The sequence below is a fragment of the Suricata suricatta genome, chromosome 1, assembly GCF_006229205.1.
Source record: "Suricata suricatta isolate VVHF042 chromosome 1, meerkat_22Aug2017_6uvM2_HiC, whole genome shotgun sequence".
In the NCBI taxonomy this organism is placed as follows: Eukaryota; Metazoa; Chordata; class Mammalia; order Carnivora; family Herpestidae; genus Suricata; species Suricata suricatta.
Genome location: NC_043700.1, coordinates 193,897,240 through 193,923,536, shown reverse-complemented (window position 1 = coordinate 193,923,536; position 26,297 = coordinate 193,897,240). Strand labels below are relative to the sequence as shown.

The 26,297-nt window shown below is 63.0% G+C and overlaps 1 protein-coding gene across 3 annotated transcripts in view; it reads right to left on the bottom strand.

The window, feature by feature from the left end:
• Positions 1-12,308: 12,308 nt before the first annotated feature.
• GAK (cyclin G associated kinase) overlaps positions 12,309-26,297 on the bottom strand; it is a 44,817-nt gene continuing 30,828 nt past the window's right edge. For all 3 annotated transcript variants that reach the window (XM_029949836.1, XM_029949825.1, XM_029949832.1), the window contains 13 exons: positions 25,370-25,564; positions 25,002-25,119; positions 24,746-24,825; positions 22,120-22,313; positions 21,409-21,555; positions 20,752-21,213; positions 20,215-20,388; positions 19,600-19,710; positions 18,400-18,516; positions 14,520-14,747; positions 13,865-14,013; positions 12,953-13,129; positions 12,309-12,854 (listed from right to left, as the gene is read on the bottom strand). In XM_029949836.1, the coding sequence (XP_029805696.1) occupies positions 12,753-12,854; positions 12,953-13,129; positions 13,865-14,013; positions 14,520-14,747; positions 18,400-18,516; positions 19,600-19,710; positions 20,215-20,388; positions 20,752-21,213; positions 21,409-21,555; positions 22,120-22,313; positions 24,746-24,825; positions 25,002-25,119; positions 25,370-25,564 (2,254 nt within the window). In that variant the 3' untranslated portion in view covers positions 12,309-12,752. The remainder of the gene's footprint in view (positions 12,855-12,952; positions 13,130-13,864; positions 14,014-14,519; positions 14,748-18,399; positions 18,517-19,599; positions 19,711-20,214; positions 20,389-20,751; positions 21,214-21,408; positions 21,556-22,119; positions 22,314-24,745; positions 24,826-25,001; positions 25,120-25,369; positions 25,565-26,297) is intronic.

Genomic DNA, 26,297 nt, shown 5'->3' with positions numbered 1-26,297 from the left:
GGGGGGACTTTCCGAGCAACCCCTGCGACCCCGGCCCGCCCAGGGGCTCGGAGTCCCATATGCTTCCCCCCCACCACCACCCCGACCACCATCCGACCTCTTCGGAGTGGACCCGGGCGGGGGTCGCCCTCTTCGCAGTGTCGCGCATCCCCACGCCCCCGCCCGTGCGGGGTACCTCGTGAGCGCATGCGGAACCCTCAGTGGCGAAAGCTTCCTTTCCAGGCAGGAGTGGAGAGGCCTTGGGGGTTTGGGGTCGCGGCTCCCCTCCGCATCCCACGCCGCCGGGGCGCGCAGGGGAAGGGGTTTCCGTCGCGGGCAGCAACCGTGATCCTGCCCCGGACACGCGACCCTGAGTGCTGCCCGTGACCCCGACTCCGCCACTCTCGGGCCCTCTCGCACCCCTGGACAGGAAAGGGCGCCCCCAGACTCTGAAAACCCACCCTGGCGGAGAAAGAACCTCACAGTGGCCGGGACCTATTTTCAGGGTAACAGCGTCTCTGAGGGGGCGAAAGCCACGCCGAGTTTCGATCTAGGGGGACAGAGGTGATAGACCCCCGCCCCCTCGGACTGACGGCTCGGCGGCTGCGGCGGCGGAGGGGGAGGACACTGGGATAGAGCGCGGCTGGCGCGAGTGGCGCAGGGCGGGCGGCCCTTCGCTGGGCACGGACGCGTGAAGGTCACTGCAGACGAGGGCCGCTCCGCCCCGACTGTCCTCGCAGCCCCGCCCCCACCCGGCCGCCCCCTCCCCCGGGCCTCCGGGATTTCCCCGGCGGCGGAAGCCGCACTGCGGGCAGAGCGGGGTCGCCGCAAGGTCGGAGGCTAGGCCTCCATTCCCGCCGCCTCTCCCGGGAATCGGGAGACCCCGCCCCGCAAGCCAGCACTGGGGGCGGTGCTGTGGGCGGAGGCTGCGGCTCCGCCGGGGTCCAGGCTTCGGAGAGCGTCCGGGCTGAAAATGTTTCTCGGGCTACTGGCCCAGGGCTGACCTCCTGCTTGGTGGGCGGACAACCCAGGTGGCCACTGCATTAACTTGTCAGTGTCCCCTCCGGACAGAGTCACTGGGACGAGCCGGGCCTGGGGCGGAAGGGACGGATCCTAGAGTTCCCTCTGCCCCCACCCCTACCCCGGGAAGAGCACACCCCCTGCTCCTATCTGCTCTTCTGCCACCGTCCCGCCTCCACTCCCCCCATGGCCTCATCCTCCAACCCCTGCCGGGAGGCTCAGACTGAACTCTGGAAGAGGTGCAGATCCACAACCGCTTATTTCCTCCCAATCTGGCCCCTCCGCTCCCAGCTCCCACCCCTCACTGACCATCTGCAGCCCCTACTGTGCTGGGCAGTGGCCTGCTAAGGCCCCAGGAGGAGGATACGGAGGAATCCAGCGCTATTCCCTGGGAGCAGGGGTCAGTCTCTACTCAGCGGCCGGTGACCCCGGAGGAGGCACACGACCCAAAACACACTTCTCAGGAAACCGCGCTGCAGCGTCTCTGGATCCCAGGGCCCTGGGGCGCTGGCCTCAACATCCTCACCTTCTGCTAACAGGTCCTGTCGGCTGGACGTGGGCCAGGAGGTGAAAGGTGGGGTGCTGCCCAAAGGGTGAACCTGGACACAGGACACAGAACTCAAGCCAGGGCTGCACGGAGCCCCTTGAACTAGTCTGCCCTGGCTGACCCCCAGACATCTGGGAAGCAGTATCCTATTTCATCTCTCCCCCACCCTTCTTGGGAGATGGATTCTAACCCCAGGCCTTAAGTGGGTCTAGGGACAGGTACTCTGTGATCACCTGTTCCCAGGTGTGTGAGGGTCTTGTCTGACTTGAGCTCCAGCTCAAGTCCTGCTCAGTCTGGTTCCCATGTCCTCAGAACCCGGGTGTAGATGCTGGAGAGAGAGGCCTGGTCCAGGAAAGAGAGATGGCTCTTCCTTCCACCTCTGCCACGGGATGGGCCTGGAGGGTGGACCACAGCTGATCTCCTGTGTCCACCCCATGGAGGAACCCCGAGGAGACCTCAGCTGAGTCCAGAGCAGGCGCCACAACCAATGACCCCGGGTCGCCTCACGCGCCCCCTACGGGGACACACCCCATTGACCTCAGGGCAGCCAGGTTGGGCAGAGTGCTGCCTTCACGGCGTCAGGGCCTTGCAGGCTCATCAGGACCGAGGTCCTCAACTCTACGGGGACTCCATAGCCCCACTGACTGCATGATCTGGGCCTGGCTGGGCCCCGCACACAGCCCTGAGCCAGGGCCCCACGGATGCTGTCGGATCCTCCAAGCCTCTCTCTGTCTTTCTCTTACCCTCCCTGTCCCTCTCGGTGGCGTGACCTCTCTGTCTCTCTGCTGTTACCCCCTCCCCCCCCATCACCACCCGTGCGGCGACCCCTCAGGCCTGACAGTCACCCAGGCCCTAAGCTGGGGATGGTGGCCAACCATGACTCACACTCTTCTGGGCTAAATAGACAAGGCTGGTGACAGTTCTGGATCGGTGACTGGGGCCCCATTCCGGCAGGGGCTGGCCAGCTCACAGGGTGGGCAGTGCTCTGGGCAGGCAGTGAGGCCGTGAGGTGAGCCAGCTGGGAACTGCTCACCGGCCAGTTCTGCTCCCGTGGTGAGGGTAGCTGTGCTGCACGCAGCAGGAGTCGTGGCCCTGTGAGTGCCCACAGAGGACCTGGGTACTGGTGAGCAGTTCTCGGAACTGCAGCGGGCCAGAGAGGCAAGAGCTTGGCGGGAAACTTCCAGATAGCTGAGAGAGATCCAGGAGGGAGTTCGGAAGGCACCCAGATGTGGCCAGGATGGGGTCCGGGCACAGAGGAGGTGAATGCTGGTGGTACTGGCAGTGGGGGTGCGTTCCAGGGGGTGAGGGGGATGGCATCCCAGCAAGAGGCCAGAATTCCGGACATGTGTGTTTGGCCACGGCCAAGGCCCGGCTGTGGGACCCTGGCCAGCTGGCAGAGCAGGTGTGCAGCCCCTAGCTCAGCTCTCTGCGAGCTCTAGAAATGCACTGCCCTCCGGAAATCAGCCCCTTGAGGCCAGGAAGCCTTGATCCACAGCAGGGCTCTGCCCAAGACCATATGACACTGGGGTTGAGACTCCCTGCCCTGCAGCCACTCCAGATGGCACACAGGGGACACAGCCACCCTGCCAGCCTCCCCAGGAACCCCCTACTGGCTGCCCCCTCCAAATGGCACACAGAGGACACAGCCACCCTGCCAGCCTCCCCAGGAACCCCCTACTGGCTGCCCCTTTGCTCCCTCCAGGGAGGCCTGGCACCTGCTGATCCCCTCTGTCCCGCAGAGGGCCCGAAGTGGCGCCAGCACTGCAGGGCAGTGTCCTGCTCTCGCCCAAAGCAGGCCCTGGAACTGTTGTCAGGATCTCCTGGATTGTCCTTCAGTCTGGGGTGGGGGCTGGCAGGAGCTGCAGGCCCCGGGGGTGCTGGGAGGGGCTTTCAGCACAGAAGCTGATCCAGAAACTTCAAATGCAAACTTACTACTTTCACATACTGAATGATTCAGCCCTCAGTGCCGCAGCCTCTGTGTAGCTGTTTTCCCGCTGGATTTCATTACTGCTTGAAGGGTAACAGCACGAGGGAGCAGAGGCGAAGTGACATGGAAAGTCAACGGTTATCTTTCATCAGAGCTGGAGCAGGACCACGGCTATGAGTGCCCGGGACCCTTGTGTGCCTCCCCAGTGCCATGACCCCTTCCCTTGCGACCATGGGCAAGAAAAGCCCAGCCTGCTGTGGGCTCATCTGTGGGGACTCCAGGGAGTAAAGCTGGAGGTGCTGCCCAGCCTGAGGTGCCCACTTGTTCCTCAGACCCATATCCCGTCCTGGGTGCGCGTCACACTTGCCTGGTCAAGGTCTTCTGATGAAACGCATTTTCCTCCTGACCGTCTGCTTTCGCAGAAGCCCTGCCCCCCCCCACCCCAACGGAGGCTGCTCCTCAAGTTCCAGAGACAAGGGGGATCCCTGCCGGGAACGCTGTGGACCCACTTTCCCAAGGAGCTGGCCCAGGCTCTGGGCTCGGAGCACAGAGACGGCACATCTGCCTACGCTCGCTCTGCCTCACAGCCCAGACCGCTGGTGCCGTCCACCTGCCCCAGCAGGGCCTTCCCCCAGCCCCCGGTCCCCTCCCTCCCCAGCTCCACACCCATCTGGCTGCCGCAGGCTCCTGTCGTTGCTCAAACGGCCTGGCACAGGGGTCCAGCAGAGCGGTGGGGGCTCTGAGTCACATGTAGGGCATTGTGTCAGAGTGGGGAAGGCAGGCCTTTCAGAGATGTTCAGAGAAGGGGGCGGTGCAGAGGCCAAGGGAAAGCGAGGAGGGGTCAGCAGTGGCGGTGAGGTCCCCCTCCCTGCTCCTGGCCTTGAGAAGCCCCTCTGTGCTCCAGTCCAAAAATATATGGGCTTGGAGGTGGGATTCGGCCTCTCACTGGCTGCTGTGGGGCAGGGGCTACATGGAGGCTCTGGGCCAGCCCCGCCAGGACAGCCCCGCGTGGGTGCAGGCAGGGGTGAGGCACAGGAGCCAGGGAGGAAGATGGGGCAGGGAAGAGTTTGCCCTCAGGCTGTGCTTCTGAAAGCCTCTACCCTCTGGACTCCCCAGCCTCCAGCAGGAACCCTGTGGGCTGGGCGCAGGGGCTCTTGGGTGGTCCTGGGGCAAGCATGTCTATGCCTGTCACACTAGGGTCTCTTCCACAGTCACCAGCACAGTGGACCCTGAAATGAAAGGAATGTCCAGGCTGGGCGAATGCCCTGGGGCATCTCTAAGTCTTGGGGCACATCTGGTCACATCTACTGCAGTTTAGTGGTAACATCAGGCAGGTCCCCACCCAGAGCTCTGAGTCCCTGACTTCCTCACCCATGGTCACTCCCTAGGGCCGGTCATGTGACCCTCAGAGAGTGAGCTCCCTGAGCTGCAGACCAGCCATCCTTGCTCTGTGAACGCCCCCTCCAGGGGCTCCCCCCCAATTCTGTTAAATCCCCCCGGTGCTCCTCTCCCTCCACTTCAGTCCCTCTGCTCCACTCCAGTGTCCTCCTCCACCTTCCAAGAAGCCACCTGACTTGCCTTGGGGACCAAGCCCAGTGGGTCCTTTTTTTTTTTTAATATTTATTTTTGACAGAGAGAGTTGGGGAGGAGCAGAGAGAGAGGGAGAGAATCCCAAGCAGGCTCCATGCTATTGGTGCAGAGCCAGAAGAGGGACTTGAACCCACGAATTGTGACATCATGACCTGAGCCGAAATCAAGAGTTGGGTACTTAGCCAACCAAGCCATCCAGGCGCCCCCCGTGGGTCACTTTAATGGGACCTTCTGCCACACTGCACTTCCCAGCCGTACCCTGAGCCCAGAGTCAGCGCCGGCACACTGGGATGTCTGTGCGGGCACAGGGGTGCGCCCCAGCAGCTGGGGTGCTGAGGGGGCCTCGGGTTCCAGGTCATGCCCAGGACCCCCCCGGGGCCTTGCCGGGGCAGCTTGTGGGGCCTGGATTCCTTCAGAGAGTGACCCTGATCCAGCCAGGACTCAGTCAGTCAACAACACTGGTAGCCCTCAGAGGTGGGCTTCAGGGAGGAGATGCAGGTGCCGGAGAGGTCTGTGCTGCTGGCAGGGGCTGGCTCCCCAGCAGCTGAGGGACCCAGATGCTGTGGTCACCACTCAGGAGTCGGTCCCCCTCTTTCCAGTGACACCCAGAGTATGGTGAGGCCTATGTGGATACTGCCGGATGCTTCGTGCACAGGACACATTACTGGCTCTCATGGGGAAGGAGGTACAGGGCTTTCCTGGATCTTCCTTACCTCCAGAGTCTTGACCTTCTAGCTGTGCTTGGGTCCAGGAGGTGGGACGCTCAGGTGGCTAACACCGCTAACACCGCTAACACCAGTACAGGGTGTGGTCCAAGGCCCCTGGGGGTAGGGGTACAGGGGCTGGGGTTGGAGGCCTGTCCCAGGGGTCGCAGAGGTCCTGCAGCCAGGCCTGTGCACAGTGCGTGTTCCCCGCTGAAGACGGGGGTCAGCATTCAGGGACTTCCTGTCGGTGGCTTGGAATCAGCCTTAGTTGGGAGCACTTACACCGCAGTGAGACTTCCTTCCCTTTGTAATTTTCCCCCGGGTCAGCACACCACTGCTTCAGAGGACAGCCTGGATCACATCACCGCCTGCAGGAACCTTGGACCCACCAGGGAGGGGAGGAAGGACGAGGAATGCCCCTCGACGGCAGAGTCCCAGTTACCCCCCCGCCCCTCCGTCCTCCCATGGGACCAGCCCCAGGCGGGGGCCCAGCTCTGCATGCCCACCCCGGCGCTCACTGCAGCTGTTTCGGGCTCGGCTCTGGGTGTCACGACAGGTGCTGCGAGGAAGGAGACAAGGCCGAGCTCGCCCAGCTTCTGCTCCGGAAGGAGCCGGCGCCCGGGAGACAGCAGATGGCGTAAGTGCTGTGCGGAGATCAGCACCCACCAGCCTCGGTCTAAGCCAGGCCTTGGGGATGTGTGGGCTTCAGGCTGGACTGACCCATGTCACCCAGACGAGTGCCGGGAAACCTGGGTGGGGGCTGTGCTCCCAGCAGAATGGAAATAATCCCCGGTCCAGCGTGGGGGAGGGCCGGCCGCACCTGCACACACGTCCCCATGGCCAGGTGAGCGTCTGGGAGCTGTGGCCCCCGCCCTGGTCAAGGTCGCACCGTGGACAACGCCGTAGGTGCCTTGCCCTAGGTGACGGGATGGCCTGTAACCCTTGGTGCCATCCCTGCTGCTGGTATAGGACCCTCCGAACCAGTGCCCTGGGCCTGGCTGAGGGTCTGGAACCATGTACTTCTTCCGTCCAGGATGATGACCCTACACATGTCCTAACCCAACCCCAAGTGGCCAGCAGAGGCGAGCGTAGGTCAGGACCTGGGGCCGGAGCAGGTGGCCTCTCGTCCAGTGGCCCCTTAGCTGTCCATGTGCCCCACCCTGTCCAAGCTCTGGCTCCCACCAATTCATTGTCTCCCCCGGGTGAGGCTCCCAGAAGCCCCCAGCCTGAGTCCTCCCCAGATCTGCCTGACCCCAGCACACGGGCCCGCCCCACACTCACCCGCCAGCAGCATGGCCAGTGGGCACGTCATGCTGCCTGACAGGCAGGGACGTGTGTGCAGGTGCGGCCGGGCCCACGCTGGACCCGGGATTATTTCCATTCTGCTGGGAGCACAGCCCCCACCCAGGTTTCCCGGCACTCGTCTGGGTGACATGGGTCAGTCCAGCCTAAAGCCCACACATCCCCTGAGGCCTGGCTTAGACCTTGGCTAACGAAAGCCTCGAAGCAGGTCTAACGGGGGACACGTCTGTGACCCCAAACAGCTCCTTCCTCATGTCTTTGCCCCCATCTCTCTTCTCCCCGCCCTGGCAGGCTCCAGGCGCTCTCCACCTGCTGGGAAGGGGTGAACACTGCCCGAAAGGCACGTACGATTCACCTGTTTGCATAGAGAGGCCTGCCCAGCGCTGCCCTTCTGACAGGTGACCTGTGGGGACACATGTGGCCTCACCTTGCTGCCAGCATTGCTGAGCTTGCTCTGGAAGGGGCTCGCCTCCACCCCATCCCCCTGGGGCGGCCCAGTGCCTGCTGCTTTGGGGACCATCAGTTGGATTTTGCTGCCTCAGAGAACAGCCGTTGAAGACTTCACACACACAATGGTTTGGATTTCCTGCCTGAGACCAAGGTGGCCAAATACGTGAGCTGTGGCAGGGGTGCTGGGCTGCACCTGCCTCAGCCTCCAGCCGGTGACAACCTAGTACTCACAGCAGAGCCCCTGCCCTTGAGGACAGGCATCCTTTGCACTGACCGTCGGCCGGTGGCCAGTGCTGGCCTCGAGCCCCCTCCAGGTGAGCCTGGAGCGGAGGCGTGTGGCTCACACGGGTGTGGCGGGCAGGGAGCCTGTGGTGCGGTCGGGCAGGAGGACTGAACGGAGGGCCAGACTCAGATGCTGACCTCTGCCCTTGCGGGCAGCTGCTGGGCAGTCGTCCACTTGGCTGGCTACACTGACCCTGCGGCCTCAACACCCTAGAGGCCTCTTGGAGCCCTCACCTATCCCCAGGCCAGATGGTGCAGGGGCCGTGGCTGGACCAGTGTCCACTAGAGTCAGCCCCAACAGGACATGGGTGTGGGTGCTGAGCCCTCGCCATGGGCCAGGCACAACCAGGGTTGATGGTGCAGCTCAGGGCTGGGGACAATGGAGCTAAGGGACCCTGCTTGTGGGGGCTGGGCAAGGAGACAGATGTCCTAGGTGGGCAGCCCAGCTGAAGCTGAAAGTTTGGAGGGGTCACCCAGGGGGAAAGAGGCCAAGAGAGGATGGTGGGGCTGTCAGGGGTGCTGGGGTGGCTGTGGTTGGATGCTCCCTCCCGTCAGCCTGGGGCCCAGGACAGCTTGCCCGGCTTCCTGAAGAAAGTCCTTGGGACCATGGCAGGCACGGGCGGTCCCTTTGTTTCTGAGGCTGCTGTCTGGGCCGACTCTGAGCTGGAGAAGAGTTGGGGTGCGGACCACGTCTCTGCTCTGAAGGTGCCTCCGCAGGCCCACCTGGGTGAAGGGCACAGCAGAGCCTGGGGGCCCAGCACCAGAGCCCTCCCGCTGTCCAAGGGGCCCTGGCACCAGACGGGCACGATGCAGGACTTTCCTGTCCCCCCCAGGCCTGTTCCAGCAGTGGACACTCACCAGCCTGGTTAGGCCTGGGGCCACCCATCCCTACAAGGACATGACCCAGGGCCCTGACAGCTTCTGGACCCAGATGCTCTGAGTGCGTCCTCAGGAGCCCCGACCCCCCAAGGAAAGGCCTCTGTCCTGCTCGCGTGGGTGCTCAGCAGAGCGTGTGGGTGGGCAGATGGCGCATGGATACGTGTGCGAGCCCACCTGCGCCCTGGCAAGGAGCCTGTGCCCAGACCGACAGGGTACATGGCCACAGAGAGGCCAGCGGCTCCTCAGTAGGTAACACAGCCCCAGGGGGCCCAGAACCCTGCTCCCAGGGACACATCCAAAGACTGAAAAACATGTCCAAGCGTGAATGTGTGCCCACGTCCAGGGCAACAGCATTCACAATGGCTGTAGAGCCAAACAGCCTGATTCCCCTTGATGGTCAGACAACAGTATCATCAGCCCTAAAAAGGGACCAAATCTTGACGCCCCTACAATGTGGATCAGCGTCCGACACCCTGCTGACCGGGAGACCCCCTCATCCGCGCTGAGGGGTGGTGCTGTACACCCCTGCCCTGGGGGTCACCAGGGACCTCGGTCTGAGCAATAGGACTTGGTTCCTCCCGGAGAGCCCTGTCTGTCCACCTCCAAGGAGACCGCGTCTGACCTGGGAGAACCCTTGCTGCACCCTGACTTGTGCAATAAACAAGGAGTCATCTCGAGAGTTGAGAAGCCCGGATGTGCCGGCTACAAGCCGTCAGAGGCTCTCAGCGCTTCTGCACAGCTGGGCCAGCTGGGCCGAGCTGGGCCGGGGCCACACCTCAGGCGACCTCTGGGCCCCCACGACACCAGACCCGGCCAGGCTGAGAGACGCCACCCACTGCTTGGTGGGGGAGGGGAGTCTTCCCCTCCAAGGGGCCCCGTCTAGAAGGGGTGGGCAGGGCAGCTGCCAGGCAGCAGGACGAGATCCTGTCCAGGCCTTACCGCCCAGGAGACATTCCTGGCCCGAGCGGGGGGGGGGCGCCCACAGAGCTCGGCTGGACACCAGGGCCCTGGTAGCAACAGAGCCAACACCACCCCTGTGTACAAGTTTCCTGTGTGTGCACGTCTTTGCTCTGCCCTCCTAGTGGCCAAGCTGCTTTGTGGGAGGAAGACGATGACTTGTCACAGCTCAGCCAGTCATCGGGGGGGGGGGGGGACTGCAGAGGAACCCTGATGGGGTCCAAGCTGGCAGTAGTGACGGGACAGAGGGTCCCTCTGGGGCCCGGGATTCTCAAGCCCACGGTCCTGCGTGGCGGTGCATCTCACAGGATGGTCTGCAGGGACGGGGTGGCATCTCAGGTCTCTGAGGGAGGCCCTAGAGTGAGTGGACTTGGCCTCATGGCGGCTGGGGCAGGAAGTTCAGGCTGAGCCATGGGGCCCCACGACAAAGCAGGGACCCCACATCACTCCAGGGCCCTGTAGGGCCTGCGGGATCTGCCCTGCGTCCCCCCAAGGCCTTTGTTTCAGGGCCCCCAGGCAGAGTGGCCAGGGCAGCTGGGAGAGCTGGAGGAGGGGCTCAGCTGAGCTGGGTCCCACCCCTTGGGAAAGCTCCCAGCCAGCCACACAGGGGTGGGCGCTCATTAAGTATTTGCTGAGCAAATGAGTATGTATTTCCAAGTAGGCATTGGCCAGGAATCAGGCAGGGGCAGGATTTAAGGCCGTGTTCTGCACCGGAGCCAAGAACACAGGCCTCGCTGCTGGAGGGTGTGGCCACCCATGGCTGAGAGACGAGAAGCTTCTCAGACCTGTACTGCTGGGAACTGCAGAGACACCAACCGCAAGAAACACACAGCAGGTGTTCGCAGGGATGGGGACGCGTCACTAACAGAAATGAAACTGCTTCCTCAAGATGCCAGACCTAATGGGACTGGCCGGGACCCCAGAGATGGGCAAACTGGCTGCTGGGTGAAAGGGCAGTGCCCTCCGTCAGGGAGCAGGCAGGACAGGGCAAGGCGGCTGGGGGCGGCGTGGGGACGTACAGTGGGGTCACACACCCAACAGTCATGTCCCTCCACGGCCCTCGAGGACGCTGGTCACGGAGGCCATCACAGGCTGGGGGTGTGGGCATCCTCTGCAGACCCTGGGGGTGCAATGGGGTCCTGGGTTTATAGATGGGGGCAGCCTGGAGAGCCTGTGGCAGCGGACAGAATGGCTCTCCCACCCCACCCCTGGGGCCCATGGAGATCTGGCCCCAGACTACACTCCTCACTGGCCCCACAGTGAACATGTCAGGTCACTGGAGCAGCCCCCACACTGGGTCCAGGGTCTGGAGGGTAAGAGCTCTGAGGGCCAGGCCAAGTGGAAACCTCTGGAATGTCACCCCAAGACAGTAAATTAGGGCCAGTGCCAAAGGCAGAGGGGGCATCAGGCCAGAGAGTGGGGGTGGGTGGGCTCCCATAGCCCCCCTGGAAGGCAGTGCGGGCTGCAGTGGGGCTCTGGATCCAAAGCAACTCTGATGTGAAATCTCTAAAGCTATTTAGGTCGCTTGTTATTTTTTTAAAAGGAGCTGGAAACCAAAAATAGCAGCCAACGCATAACAAATGCAGAGTCCTTCTCTGAACATCGGGACGCTGCCTGCACCAGCCTTCGTCAGTCACTCGGCACTGAGGGCTCCATGCTCTGTGGCCGACGGTCACCTCCACAGAGGGGCGGCGGCTGAGCCCAGGGGTCAGAGGGCAGGGGCATCACAGCCCCTGGTGAGGTCCTGCCAGTGGCAGGCTCAAAGCCCAGAGCCTCTCCCTCTCCCTCTGCACCCTCAGAGCCCTGGGCAGCCCTGCCCCTCCCCGCCCCACAGGGGTTCCCGGCTGCAATGACAGCAGCAACGGCCAGTTTAGGACCAACACGGTCCCGGCAGTGGAAGGTGGGCTCTGGGCTTCAGGTCAGAGCACCCAGCTACCTGGGGACTTTGGTGCTGGGCTCCCGGCAGCCCCAGGGTGGCCCCTCCAGGGGTGTTCCTAGGCCCACATGGCCTCTGTGACCAGAGATCCAAGTCCACACCAATTCACACGTCCCACATAAGAGATGCACGTGGGACAGGGGCTGTCCTCTCTGGTCCATGCCCTTCTCGTGACAGGTCCTGGAGTGGTCCTCAACTCTACACAGCATCACACTGGACTCCGGAAGTCATGTCGGGAAAAGAAGGGGGTGCACACAGAGGCCTGCGGTGCTGACCTGGGCAGAGGGGAGGCCGTGCGGGGCTTGGGCTGGCCCCGCGCAGGAGCAAGAGGACCCCAGGAACTTGTAAGGTCACCTCTGACCAAAGCTTCATGCTGGCGCGTGCTGCCCCGAGCCCACACACCACGGTGGCCGTGCCTGTGCAGCCACGGTAGCCATGTCTCTGTCACGTGAGCCTGGGCACCAGCTCTTCTCTGATGAGCTTTCCGTGAAAAGAGAGTGACCGCTCTGAACTCCCTAAGCTATAGCATCCGAAAGCCCCTTGCCTGTCCCACTGTGCAAGGGGCCCCAGCGGGGCACGGGGCTGGGGCGTCTGCTCCATGGCTTCCTGTCTTGGCCTCTTGCAGGGCTCAGGGCGAGGCCTGCCAGGCAGGGTTCCTTCGCAGCACCCCTGGGGTCAGAGCTGAGACCCCTCACGCGCGGGCACGGCTGCAGAGAGGTCACACGACGCCACGACAAGCGTCATCAGAAAATAGTTTAATTATGTACAAGCGGCTGCCGGGCTGGTCGCACACAGGACGAGCTGGTGTCCACGGATGGGATTTGGGGCAGGACGGCCGAGCAGCCCGCGGTCCTGTGAGCAGAGGTGCTCTCCAGGCCATGGCCACTGAACAAAATGAAACGAATCACAAACTGTGACAATCATGGGGGGAATGTCATCAACACGTTTCCTTCGGAATCAGAAAAAGAAAAGGAGAATCGGAGGCTTTGGAATGCTTTCTGGCCTTGTGCTGGGGGTGGCGCCTGCTCTGGCCCCCCGGGGGGCGGTGTGCACAACGAAGCAAGTGCAGCCCCGTGAGCCCACGCCGTGACGGCCACGGACAGGACCCTCCAGGTGAAGCTCAGCAGCTTCCAGCTCCGTGAGCCACGAGTGCGGCCTGCGGCCTCCACCACGGCGGCGTCAGAAGAGGGGCCGGGAGCCCTGGTTCTCGAACTCGGCCCAAGCGTCATTCAGCTCCATGAAGATCATCCTGGCGTGCTGCTCGTACGGCTGGCCTGCGGCCTGAGGGACCGAACCTGGTGGTGAGGAGGCCGTGGACCCGCTTCCAGCCGCCCCCCCCCAACCCCCCCGCCTGCACCTGCGCCCCCGCTGGCACTCACCTTGTCCGGGTGGACGGCCAGCACAGCTCGGCGGTACTGTTTTTTCACCTGCCCGGGGGTCACCAGGTCGGCCATGGCCACGGGGGCCCAGCGGCTCTCGCCGTCCCACAGCACGGTGTGCAGGGTGGACAGCAGCGCACGGATGTTCCTCTCCTTGCCCTCCGTCCACTCTAGGAGCTGCGGGACAGGACGCTCAGGGGCTGCTTGGTGCAGCTCGAGGCCTCTGCCCGCCAGGGACTCCATGCAGGGTCCTCCACATGGGGTGAGGCTCTACCATGAGTCATTAGGCCCAGACACGAACTCAATGGCCCAGTTTCTGTGCTGACCCCACCCGGGAGGATCGACACCACTCCCGGGGCTTGACCACACACCAAACAGAACCCAGTGACCTCGCCATCAGCGGGACATTCAGAGACAACCTCTCATCGGGGCCCTGCCTACCCCCGGATCCCAGCACCCAGTGAGGACGAGGGCCTGGCTCCTGGCTGGGTTTTCAGAGCTGCACGGCAAACCTGCACAGAGGACCCGTCCTGGCCACTCGGCAGTGCCGCGCCTCACAGCCAGCCACGCCCAGCGGATGGCCCTCGTCAGCCCGGGTCCCCTGAGCCGCCCTCCCCTGGGCCAGGCTCGGTGCCAGGCCGGCCCGTTGGCCTGATGGCACTGAGGACACTCTGCATTCTGGTCAGGTCTCTAGGAGTGAGGCACCTGCTCATCACCCCAAACACTTCCAACAATTCACACAGGCCTAAACAGAAGCTGCTGTCTCTGTAAGCACGTTGCACCGGAGACCCTTCGGCGTCTGAGTCGGGGGCATTACAAGGGGGCTGCCGGCTGGCTCAGGGTGAAGGTCCGTCACGTCTGCAGCCCCAGAGGCCCCCGCCTGCAGCCCTGGGGCTCCCACGCTGCCCTCACCTTCAGCTTGAGCGGGTCTGTGTCTCTAGCCTGCTCCTGCCTCCGCATCTCGGCCATGGTCCTGGGCCCCTTCCTGTCAGACTTGGAGGAGAATCCCTGATCCGACAGCAGGTCCTCGAAGTCGCTCTCAGACACTCGTGGCTTCTGACCTAGGGGAGAACAGAGGCGTGGCAGAGGGGGCCCTGCCCGTGCGCACACCGGGGGAGGCCCTCCGTGGAAGGTGGGGCTGCCGCAGCGTGTGGGAGAAAACCAGTCAGACGGTTCTCAGAATGGGCCCCACACACAGCCCACATGGCCGTCTCCAGCTCAACGACCCTTAGGGCTCCCAGGACAGCCATCTCCGTCACCTCCTGGGGTCAACACGAATGTGCCATCCCCACGACAAGCACGGCAGCCAGGCCCGGGCCCGAAAGCTCCCAGAGAGCTGGGGCCTGGCCATCGCGTCCTGGGCCTGTGACCGCGGCCTCCCTGCAGGCCGCCCGGCCCCGGGACAAGAGGAACACACCGGGGACATGGGCCCCCCCACAGCAGAGAAGACTTGGGCCCACTGAGCGCTCCTCCCCAGGACAGGCTGTCAGAGAAATAGCAGGGTTTTGCTGCACCACCACACGGCACGCCCGGGAGGCCCAGCACGGAAAGCAGAGGGCGGACTCACCGAAGCCGGGGGTGCGGAAGCCCCTCTCCTCCCGACCGCCGATCACACTCGGGCTGGCGGCATAGTTGGCCCTTGGCTGTGCACAGGCTTTGGTGGGTGGCTTGGACTGGGGGGGCCACGGGGTGCTCTGGGCCAGGGGCCGGCTTGTCTGCTGCCAGGAGCTGCCCCCCGAGGGAGGGGGGATGGTTTTGGGGCCAATACCCCCAGGAGCAAATCCAGCAGGCGAGCCTGGGGAGACAGTTCACAGCAGGTGAGTGTGAAATGCAACAGCCGCCTGGCCCCTGGAAGTCGCTGTGGACGGGGCAGTGCTGCATCCAGCACGTAACGTCCACACACACGCTGGGAAGCACGCACTTCGAAATAAACACTCAGGTCAGAGGCCAGGGCAGGGCAGACATCAAGGTGGCCCCCACAGCTGGACAGTCCACAGGGCTGGGGGACACTGGGACAAACGCGGACAGGCGTGGGGACAAGCGCTGCATCCGTTTCATCTCGAACAGGATGAACCAGACTGCCAGGAGGGCAGCCGGCACCTTCCCCCGGAGCCCCCGGTCCCGGTTCATACACTGGGGCTGCACCAGACCGGCCACCCGGCGCGGGCCAGCTGGGGTGCACACGAGCACGTGTGCGCAGTTACCACGTGCATGGATCGGGACACTCCTCTGCTCTCTGTCTCCATGACTGTCAGTTCAAGAATGTTCTAGAAATGGAGTCAGAGAGTAGGTGAGCTCTGCAGGTGGCGCTTCTCATTCGGGACCTGCACCTTCTCACTGCTGAGCAGCGTCCTGTGGTAGGAACACAGGGCAGTCTGCTCATCATTGGCCCACCGGGGGCTCAGGGCCGGCTCTGGTTTTCCACAGTTCCGAACAAGGCTGCTATGAACACTGGGCACGAGATTCCGTCCTGTCTCGGGCGAGAATGGCATCTACTTCTGTAAGAAACCGACCGACTCTTTTCCAGAGCGGCCGTGCTGTCTCACGTTCCCACCTGCCACACAGGTGGCGCTCAGTTCCCCGCTCTGTGCTGCTAGTGCTTTTGCTGTGGCCACAGGCCTGGTGAGGTGTCCCCGCAGCCCCTACACTGGCCACCTCATCACGACCCGCCCATTTTTCCAAGTAGGTAAGTTTTTGTTTCTGTTGTTCTCACATATCCTATCTGTGAATTCTAGGCCGAACGTATGGCCCAAAAATGTTCCTCCAACATCTGTAGCTGATCTTCTGGCTTTCAGCAAAGACGACCTTGTTTTGATGAAGTCCAGCGTTATCATCCTCTCTGCCGTGGTTGGTGATCTAGGAGACAGGTAAACTGAGCCCTAGGTCCCAACGATATTCCCTTACGTTTTCTCCTACAGGCTCTGTCATTAACACTTAAATCTACGACCACTTCTGAGCTCCTGGTATAAGGGCGTGAGGTTCAGGACAAGTGTCTGCCTGTGGAGGCCCCAGGGCCCCGGCACCACGTGCAGGTGGCCAGGCACCAGCGGGGCCCACTCGGCTCTGACCCCAGGCGGTGCTGACTGCGGCAGCTACAGCATAGGCCTGACGCCGGGTGGGGTGGGGGGAGCGCCTCCCACACTGCTCTATCACAGAAGTACTTGGCCACTCGGGTCACCCGACTCCAGACAAGTGTTACTATGCGCTCGCCTGTGGCTCCAGAAATCCTCAGCGGGCTTCCTGGGAAGAAAGCGTGTGCCTGAGCCGCAGACCCACGAGTGCGGTGTGCCTCTCCGTGCGCCCCGCTGTCCTCTCCAGCCCGCGTCTGCGAGCCCCAGGACACAAGCCTGCACTGTTTCCCACGAACAGCCTCTCTTGTTGACCGGGTTGAGGACAGCTCCCATGTGGCCCGTGACGGCGTGGACCCCGTTACCTGGCCGTGGCCCTTGACGGCGTGGACCCCGTTACCTGGCCGTGGCATGGCGGACAGCCTCGCGTTCCTGGAACAGGCCCTCCGTGGTGCTGGTGCACAGCTCGTTCTGAGCGACAATAAGCTGTCTCTGCCTAAGCTGTGCTGCAGACGTCTGTGCCTGTATTCCTGAGGGACTCTCTTTGCGGGCACCTTTTCTTCTGTGGACCCTGGATTTGGGGGTCAGGGTAATACCAGCTTCCCAAGACCAACTGGGAGGCATGCCGTCCTCTTCCTGTTGCTTGGAAGACGCCCTGTGGATTGTATGAATTCTTTAAATGTTTGGTAAAATTCCCCAATCAAAGAGTCCCTTGTAGGGTACTGTCAACTTGGAACTCGTGGTCTTCACAGCCACAGAGCTGTCCAGCGACGGACCCCGTGCTGGCGGGGCTCTGCTGGTGGGAGCACTGAGCCCGGGTGTCCCTTCGTCACCCTCCGGAGCCTCCAGGTCTGCAGGGACCCCCCACCTCACCCCTGCTACCGTCCTTCCCACTTTCTCTTAATAGAGCTTTGGTGATTTTACTGATTTTTTAATTTTCTTCATCTTTTCAAAGAAAGAGGCTTTATTCCCTCAGGTTTCTGTTTCACAGATTAGGCGCTTTATCATCTTCTCCCTTCTTTTTGCTTTGGGTTTATTTTGCTGTCTCTTCGAACACCTGTGGGGCGAGTCACAACACGGCTGGGAGCGTCCCCGGCACCGGAGCCCATGTGCTGCCCTGGGCCCGCGAGCCCCTCGCTTCAGGACCCTGTGCCTTCTTCCGCCCCGCGCGCTGCTTGCTCCGTGTCCTCACTGGCCGTGTGTGGCTCAGCATCTAAGTGTCTGAAGACTGAACGCTTATGTTGTTGCTGCTGGTTTCCAGTCCGTGCGGTCAGGGGACACCTGTGGTCCCTGCGCTGTCGCCCCTTCACACGGGCCGGGGTTGGCCTGCAGAGGCCCAGATGCGCCTGGGCAAGGCGTGTGCTCCGTGCTGTGGGGAGCCGAGGGCCCAGAACGTCACGGGGCCCTCCCGGCCGGGACGCCTCCAGCTCCTCCACTGCTGTGCTGACTGCACATCCAGGTGCTCTGTCATCTGTTGGGAGGGATTCGGTTTCTGCACAAGACTCTGAGTTTGTCGGTTTCTCCTTTCCATCTGTCAGCTCTCCTCAGGGTTCCCTGCTCTCTGAGCGTGTGTGACAGAGGGTCTAGGGTCACAGTTCAGACCTGAACGCCAGGCTCTATCCCAAGAATGGGTCACTGGGGACCCAGGAGGTCCTTCCCCCGCCCCCCCCCAACGAGACTCGGGGCCACACAGGAGGCTCCAGGCAGCCTACGCCTCATGTGAGTGGCCTGGGATACAGGCCACATGGGCAGACGGGCAAAGGCAAACTCAAAGTCCCAGAAATGCCCTCGGAGAGACAATACAACTTGAACACCAGGGATGTACTAGAACAAAACTACTCAAAGAAGGAAAGCCACGGGGACTCAACAAGACAGATGCAAAATGAGCCTCCAACGTGGCAGAAGCATGGGCAGCGGGGGCGGGGGCCCTGTAGGCACAGTGGACGCCACAAGAAGGGAGCAGGAAGCACAAGCACATTCGAGGCACCGGGGGTTTTCCAAGCTCCGCACCAAAGCGATGCTGTGTCAGACACCGTGAGGGCTGCAGGGGGAGGCCACTGCGGTCCAGGAGGCGAGTGCAGCCCCAAGGTCCCACTGCCAATCCTGGGATTCTAGTCACCTGCCAACCCGCCAGGGATGAGGGGCTGCTCAGACACTCATGGTGTCCGTGCCCCATGCACGTTTGGAGGAGCCGGAGGGACCCCGAGGCTGCGTGTCCCAGGCACAGATGCTGGTGGGGCCATATGTGCCTGACGCCTCCTGGTGGTGGCTCGGTTCACAAGCACCATGGGGGCACGGCCGGGCACCGACTGCACCTTCTTGCCCACAGGGGCTCGTCCAGCGCTCTGGCCCCTCACCCCCGACAGTCGGGCACGTCACCTTGGAGGCCGGAACTGAGGTCACCGAGGTCTGCAAATGGGTCCAGGCTCTGAGACTTGGTCCAGCTGGCTGGGGGGACGGGAGGAGCAGGCTGTCCTCCAGGGGAGAAGAAAGGACCTGGAGAAGGGCAGACAGCGTGAGAAGGGCTCCCTCGGGTGCTCCTGAGGCCACGCCCAGCTGGTGTCAGCGCCCCCATCAGCTCACGATGGGCCCTGCGTGCAGCCAGGGCTGCCGCCTCAAGAAGCTAACCTACTGACTCCCAGCGCCCTGCTCCCATGAGCCCACTTCCCGGGGTCGGCGGAACGCGTGACCGCGCCGCACGGCAGCGCCAGAGGATGTTCCAACTGCGCGACACTGTGGCATCGGGACGAGTCAGCACCGTGAGCCCCACGGTGGAACGCCACAGTTACAAATGCTGGCTGTTTGTATATAGAGTTCTTTCAAGTTAATAAAAAAAACTTGAATTCTCTACGCAAAATACACATATATATATATATATATATATAAAACCTAGAAACACGCAAAGCGGGGCATAGGAGCGGCTCAGTCGGTTACGCCTCCGACTTCAGCTCAGGTCATGACCTTATGGCTTGAGAGTCCGAGCCCCGCATTGGGCTCTGTGCTGACAGCTCAGAGCCTGGAGCCGGCTTCGGATTCGGCTTCGGATTCCGTGTCTCCCCCTCTCTCTGCCCCTCCCCAGTCAAGCTCGGTCCAGCCCTCTCCAAAATGAACAAACATTAAACAAACCAAAGAATGCCTCCTCTGGAGACAGTCCGTTTAAAACCAGGCCAAGTAACAGCTGGTCTCCTTCACAATGAGGAAATGCAAATTAAGACAACTAAGCATCAAACTGGCAACCCTGGGGAGAGCTGCAGGCAGGGGCCTGCCCCCAGGCAAACAGACCTCACCAGAAAGGGGACAGAGGTCATGGCCCTTGACAGCAACTCACCACTGGAACACTCCCAACAAGACAGAATCCCAGACACACGAAGAGACAGACGCACAGAGAGGGAGGCCCCGCGCCTGCGCGGCACAGGCCACCTCAGGAAGCACAGGACCGCGGCAGACGGGACACCACCAGGAAGCGCTATGGGGACCCCCCGCAGCACCACCCGGGAGAGCGGGCGCCGCCTCCCGTCACGCCCTCGGTCCCTGGCGGGGGCCCACCCACAAACCGCTCTCCACAGGGCTGGGTTGTACCTTCACTGGCAGGGGTGGGCGCCGGGGCCTCGGCCCAGGCCTCCCACCCGCCCAGCAGGTCCGGGTGGCTGGCTGAGGCTGTCACCTTGCTGGGCTCTGCTGGTAGGTCCCCTGGAAAGGCAGCAGCATTGTCTGGGGTGCCCCCCAGTCGGGCGGACAGCCACGGCCCCTCTCTGGGAGCCTGGGAGGTCACCCTCTGTCCCCCCTCACGGGTGGGCAGCAGGCTGGGAACAGAGCTGGCCCCGCAGCGGCCCCTGAGGCACCGCTGGCGCAGTGAGGCCCCAGGCAGGGCCAAGCTCTCCCACCCCCAGGGTCCTCGGGGAGCTGCACTGGGCTGAGCCCTCGAGGACACATCATGTGGTCACCTAATTCATCAACTGGACAACGGGGTCAGCAGCTCACAGAGCAACGACACGTTCTTCAAAGGCCTCCCCACCCCGTGGCCACACGTAGCCCCAGCCCAGCCTCCAACCCTGCCCTGAAGCCCCACAGAGTGCACGGGATGGACCCCCACAGGCTGTCCCCGACCCAGGGGAGGGAGGAGCGGTGGCGACCCAGGGTACGCCGGCAGGGGAGGGCGCTGCCTGCCCTCCAGGCCTCAAACTGGGCACTTACCCAGGTGCAGGAAGTCGGTGCTACAGGCGGGGGGTGGGGCGCTGTGGGTGGAGGGGAAGGACGCAGGGGTGGCAGCAGGAGGCTCTGAATTAAGAAATTCCCCAAAGAGGTCGGGCTTGGAGCAGGGCTGGGTGTCTGGACCGGACGGCAGGAGGAGAGGGTCAAACGGGTCAGCTGCGGAAGGACACCCAGAGAGAGGGCGGAGGTGAGGCTCTGTGTGAGCTTTTGGGCCAACACATCAGACACGAGGCTAAGCGAGTCCCCGCCAGGCTGGGGCCACAGCGGTCTCCGTAAGAAGGCACTGAATGGCCTGATGCCCCCGCCTCAGACTTCTCTTGGAGAGGCAGCCCGTGGGAGACGAGGCTGGCGGTCCTGGGGCGGGAGTGTCGAGGGGCCTCAGCCAGGAGTCCAACCCTCGGAGCCCAGGGCACTGACCCACCGTCCGTTCTCAGGAGCCCCTCCCAGGTGATTCTGACAGCAAGGCCACACCACTAAAGCCTCATGACCCCTTTCCTCCCTACTGGACGAACCCCGTACCTGCCACAGCCGGCCCTTCTCGGGGTGGGCTCTGGGCGCTCACAGGAGGGGCCGGGCTTCCGAAGAGCAGGGGGGCATCTCCGCCCAGCAGGTCGCCCGAGGGGACCTGCGGGGCCGAGTCAGGGGCCCCCAGCAGGCGGCTGAGCAGGTCGGCGTTACTGGGGGCCGCCCCGCAGGCCTGCAGCGGCAGGGCCGGCCCGGCCCCGGAGTGCAGCCCCAGGAGGTCGATGCCGCCCTCCTGCATCGCGGGCTCGTGTGGCGTGGCGGCGTCGAACATCAACTCCTGCTCTTGCGCCCTCCCTGCTGGGCCTGGTGTGTCCTCCTCGGCTGTGTCCCTGCTCTCGGCGGAGAGCGTGGCCGTCTCCTCGTCGGAGAACTCGCTCCCGCCTGCATCCACAGCCGGGGCTGGTGTGCACTCCTTAGCAGCAGTACTTTCTGGACCCGTCTCTGTGTCTTTCTCCTCTGAAAAGAAAACCACAGGCCGCCGTGGCTGGAAGGCAGAAGAGACTGGACGGCAGGGCGAGGCCACGACAGAAGCCCACAAGCGGAGGGTCTGGAAATCGCTGAGCAAAGCGGGCGCCAGGCGCATCCTGCCAGACACCTCTGCCACCCGCTAGGCCGGCTGGCCCGGCTGCTGGCTGGGCACCCCACACCTACCGTGCCAGTCCAGCGTGTGGAGGAAGTGGCTGGTGTCTGTGCTGCTGCTCTGTGGTGAATCAGACTCCGTGGGCTCGGCATCCGGAGACCCCACCTCGGCGTCGTACTGAGCGGTGGAGCCGGGCTGCCTGGGGAGCTCCGGCTTCCCTGCCGTGGAGAAACGCGCGTCAGGACCCAGGCCCAGAACGCCACCGCCGCCGGCAGCAGCCTGGCCGCAGGGTTGGCTGCCTAATTCCAGACCACCGGGGCCCTGTGCTGACAAACCATGGAGGGCCCGGTCTGCGAACAGCCCCGACTTCGGCTCGGATGTGCCTGCCACGCGCGCAGACACCGTGCCTCGCAGGGACGCAGCTGTCCTCGCACAGAGGACAGGGAGTGCGCAGACGAGGACTCGAAGTGACTGCGAAGGGGCCGGCCGCCGAGACCGCGGGCCTTGGCCTGCACGAGGGTGCAGGGCGGAGCCTGGACCCCTTCCAGAAAACTAGCCTCCCCAGTAAGCAAGTGACTCCAAGCTGCCCTCCCTGCAGGGCAGTGACGACCCCTGGGGCAGGGCTGCCTAGGGTCTCGGAGGTCTGGGCGCAGAGGGAGGGTCTGGGCGGGGCTCTGGGCCTCCGGACGCCCCGCCCACAGCCTGACTAGGGAGTGAGCAGGCCCCGCCCTGCAGACGTCGGAAGGGCACTACTGGCTATGTCTGGGACGCAAGACTCTTACCAAATTTAGACAGAATGTCCTGCTGCTCCTCCCGGCTGGAAAAGAGGATTTTGGGGTTTAGCCCCCTCATGCTCGTGCTCTCCCAGGGCGGGGCCTCCCGGCTGGGCCTGTCTCTGGGCTCCACCTCCACCTCCAGGTTCACTTGGAATAAATCTGGGTATTTCTCCTGAATGTCACAGGCATCCAGGTCATACCTGCAATTGGAGGCCAGGTGATAGTTAGGAAGGACCTTTATGGGTCAGTCACCCCATGTTCACCACAAAGGCCCGTGTGCTCAGCACCCCTCAGGTCCCAGGGTCCAGACTGTGCACTAGGGAGATCTTAAATGCACGTTTCCGTGAAACAAGGCTGCCCGCCCTGGCAAGATTCCCCAAGTATTAACAGGTGCCCGTAAAACCCAGCACTCTGCTGTGGCCTGCAGCAGGGGGGCAGGAGGGAGGGGAAGGCAGGCAGGGCGCATCGCCGGGAGGAGGGGGAGAAAGACACAGGGTGCTCCTGTGGAGTCTGCGGCTGCCAGGTCACCGAACTGCAGGCCCTGTGCCTTCTAGGGGACTGCAGGCTCTCTCCCCACACTTCCCAAGACCACGTGCGACAACATTTCCACAGACCACGTGCAGAAGCCCTGACCTCCAGCTGCGCAGCAGACTCCCAGCTCCGCTGTACGTCACCATGCACCTCTGTGCACTGCTGACTGTTTCAACTTTATCAAAACAGCACAGGACAAAACCCTCTGAGAACACAGAAAAGGCACGGCGGGTCCCCCAGTGACCCGTGCTGTGGAAGGAGGGGACCTGTGGTCCTCTGTGGTGTCCGTGTGACACCCATGCCCACAAACGGAACACAGCCACTGAGCAGCGGGGCTGCGGACAGGAGGGCAAGGCGGGCGGTCTGGGTGGAGAGGCCGTGCAGACTTTAAGGCTCACTCCCACTCAGGGATACACTGAGCGGGCGGGTGGGACGCCGATGCATAATGTCCGCTGGTTTCGATCCTTCCCACCTTTGCCGGGGGAGGCAGCACGACGGCGTGGTGCCGCTCCACCTGCAGGGGCAACGTGGGCACAGGCCCTTCTCACCCTTCTCCCACAGTGCCCTCTGTCCACCTGTCCACTTGCTCCGGCCCAGGGCTCCCCGTGCGCTTCCTTCCTAAGTCGGGCCACGACAAGCAGACGCAGGCCACCATGCGGCCAGGCAGGGGCAGCTAGCGTGGGAGCCGCAGTGGTAAGCCCAGAGGCAGCAATGGCACGAGGGAGGGAGGAAGAAGCGAGGTGGGGGTCCGTACAAAGGGGCACCTCACTTCTGCAGGCTCAGCTCCAGGGGCAACCGGGCCATGGGGGCAGCTCTGGGCACCACATTGGTGGCCACCCATCCCCCCTCCCCACCCTGGCTGGCTCCCGGAGACAACTGCAGGGCCAGGCCTGCCCTGATCACACAGCAGGCCAGTGAGGGAACAATGAGGGTCTGTGAGCAGGGCCACGACCCTTAGGGGCCTTGCCTTCAGGAGGGTGTGCAGGCCCAGGCCCCCTTGATGGCCCTGGGGGCTGACATGCTTGTTGACTTGTGTCACGGATTGCAGCCCCGCCCACTACAGCACACTGGGGCCACCCCTGAGTCACAGGGGCCGCCTTGAGCGCAGACCCACTCAGGTTTATCTGACAGTGGGTCCCAAACGTCCTGTTCCAAACAGCCTCTCTGCACAAGTTCTGCCCACAGAAAACACATGCCCTCCTGCACCGATCCGACACCTCGAGAACGCTCTTGTCCAATTATTCATGGAAGCACAACACACACAGTGAGGCACAGAGGTGAATGCAGCCCAGTGAAGCTCCGTGCCCGAATACCAGGATGTTCTAGCCTTCGAACCCCTCGGCCTCTCCAGGCCACGCACTCAGAGGCAGCCACTTCCTGGGCCTCTGGCACCCAGAGAGTCAGAGCCAAGTCCTCTCTGGACCGAGGGCTGGGTCCTAATACTCCCGTTCACTGGGTAGGAAACAGACACAGGGTCTGGGCCACTACAGGCGGAAGTTTACAGAGACCCCCCCCGTGTCCCCCTCCTCTCGCCCTGGAGCAGCATGTGTGCGTGTGCATGCGAGACGGGAAAACATGAGCTGCCATCTGGAGGCCCGCACGCAGACAGTCCAGGTGCCTGAACACCTCCGGCGGCGTCACGTGCTGTTCTGATGGGGGTCGCGGAGAGCACAACTGCAGGGCCCCGGGAGAGGCAAGGGGCTTACCCCCGACGCCACGCATCTCTCGCCCCAGGAGATGCCCTCTGCCCTCTGTGCAGGGCACAACGCTCCGCACGTGTCAAGGGCTCAAGGTGTGAAAGAGCAACGTGCGCCCGTTCACCAGGCTCCACCACACCCGGTGTGGACACGGGGCTGGTCCAGACACAGAGGCGCACCGTGGCAGCCACCATGGCCCACAGAGGTGCCACGCACCAGACACTGGCCACACTTGGGGGGCAGGGCCCCAGGACTGGAGCTCGGTGCGGCAGCCCAGCCACACACGGGCCGTGTTGCCCTGCCCGTGTCCGTGCAGAGTTCAGCACTGTGGGTGTACACGGTGGGGTGGGGGGGGGCACCGCGCACAGACTGTCCTGACCTCTCCTACGCGTGACACCACATACTTGGCAAATCTCACGGTGGTTGCGTTCCGAGGCACAAAGCCGGTGTGGAACTGGATCTGGAACATCTTCATGGATGCCACCTGAAGAGAACACACAGGGGACCCCGGAGCTGGGGAGGCGGCGCCAGACCCTCACTTCCTGGGGCAGCCCCACAGCCACAGGCCGGTCCCGCCGTGTGGCTGGCGGACCCCCTGCCTCGGGCCACACGAGGAGGACCCCCAGGCTGACGGCCCAGGGGGCCCGAGCGCCTGCGCACCTTGGCCTGAAGTCTTCCGCCCAGCGTGGCCCTGGCGTGGTAGATTATGACGAGCACATCCCCCTGCACCGTGACACCCAGGGGAATGACTGCTTTGCCGTCCTCAGTTTTAAAATCCCTGAAGAATGGACGAGAAGAGGGTCACTAAGTCAGAAAGGCGCTTTCTGGCGCAGAGCAGCTCTGCAAGGGTGTGGCGTGAGCCCTGGGCGCTCCCAAAGCACTGCCGCTTTGAGCCCAGGTTCTCCTACTCCCGGAGATTCTGGGAGGGAGCATCGCTGGAACGGACTTGGACTTGCAGGCACGCTGGCCCGGGCCCACCCGCTCCCGGGTCCCCCGGGAGGAAGGGGGGGGGCGAGCCCCGCGCTCACCGCATCTTGTCGTACTCCTGAGAGGTGGTGGCCACGCGCTCGTCCCCCACGTACACCTCGCAGAAGGGCCTGCAGCCGTTCCTCTGCTTGCTGAACAGGGGCACGGGCGTCATGACCACGGCCCTCACCAGCACGGGCTTGCTGTGCGGCGTGATGGGCTCCTCCGCCACCATGTCGCACATGTACTCGATGTACCTGCGGGGCGGGGGCGCACGGAGTCACACGCTGCAGCCCTGGCCCTCGTCTGCCTTCCCAGCTTCTTCCCCAGCCAATGCGAGTGTTTAGCACTACATCCATGCTGCATCTCATAAATTTGATGTGATTTTCATTTATTTTAAAATATTTTTAAACTCTCCCTGAGATTTTTTCTGACTCACAGGTAATTTAGAAGTGGATTCATTTTGAAACACTTAAGAGATTTTTCCGGTTTTCTTTGTTACCATTTTTTTCTTTTCTTTCTCTTTTCTCTAAGATTTAATTTCTTAAGGAAATGTCTACACCCCAGATGGGGCTCAAACTCACGACCCTGAGCAAGAGTTGTGTGCTCCTAACTGAGCGAGCCAAGCGCCCCAACCTGTTACCAACTTCTAGGGCCACTCTACGGTGAACACAGTTTGTGTGAGTTTGCTGCAGTTCAATGGCCTAAGACATCTTTCCACTGAATGGTCTACCACCACTCCAAGGACCTTGTCTTTTTCAGTTGTTGGGTGGAAGGTTCTAGAGAGGTCATCCAGCTGGCTGTGTCGACGCCCCGTTCTGAACCCACCATCTGTTGCCGCAGCGGGGGTGCTGATGCAACTGTGAGCACCCACCTCTCCTGGGATTCTGTTTGCAGCTCCGCAAGCCTCGAATCTGGGGCCACAACACCCGCCCCTCCGACCCTCCAGGCATCTTCCAGGCGCCCAGAGGTGCACACACCAGGCGTGAG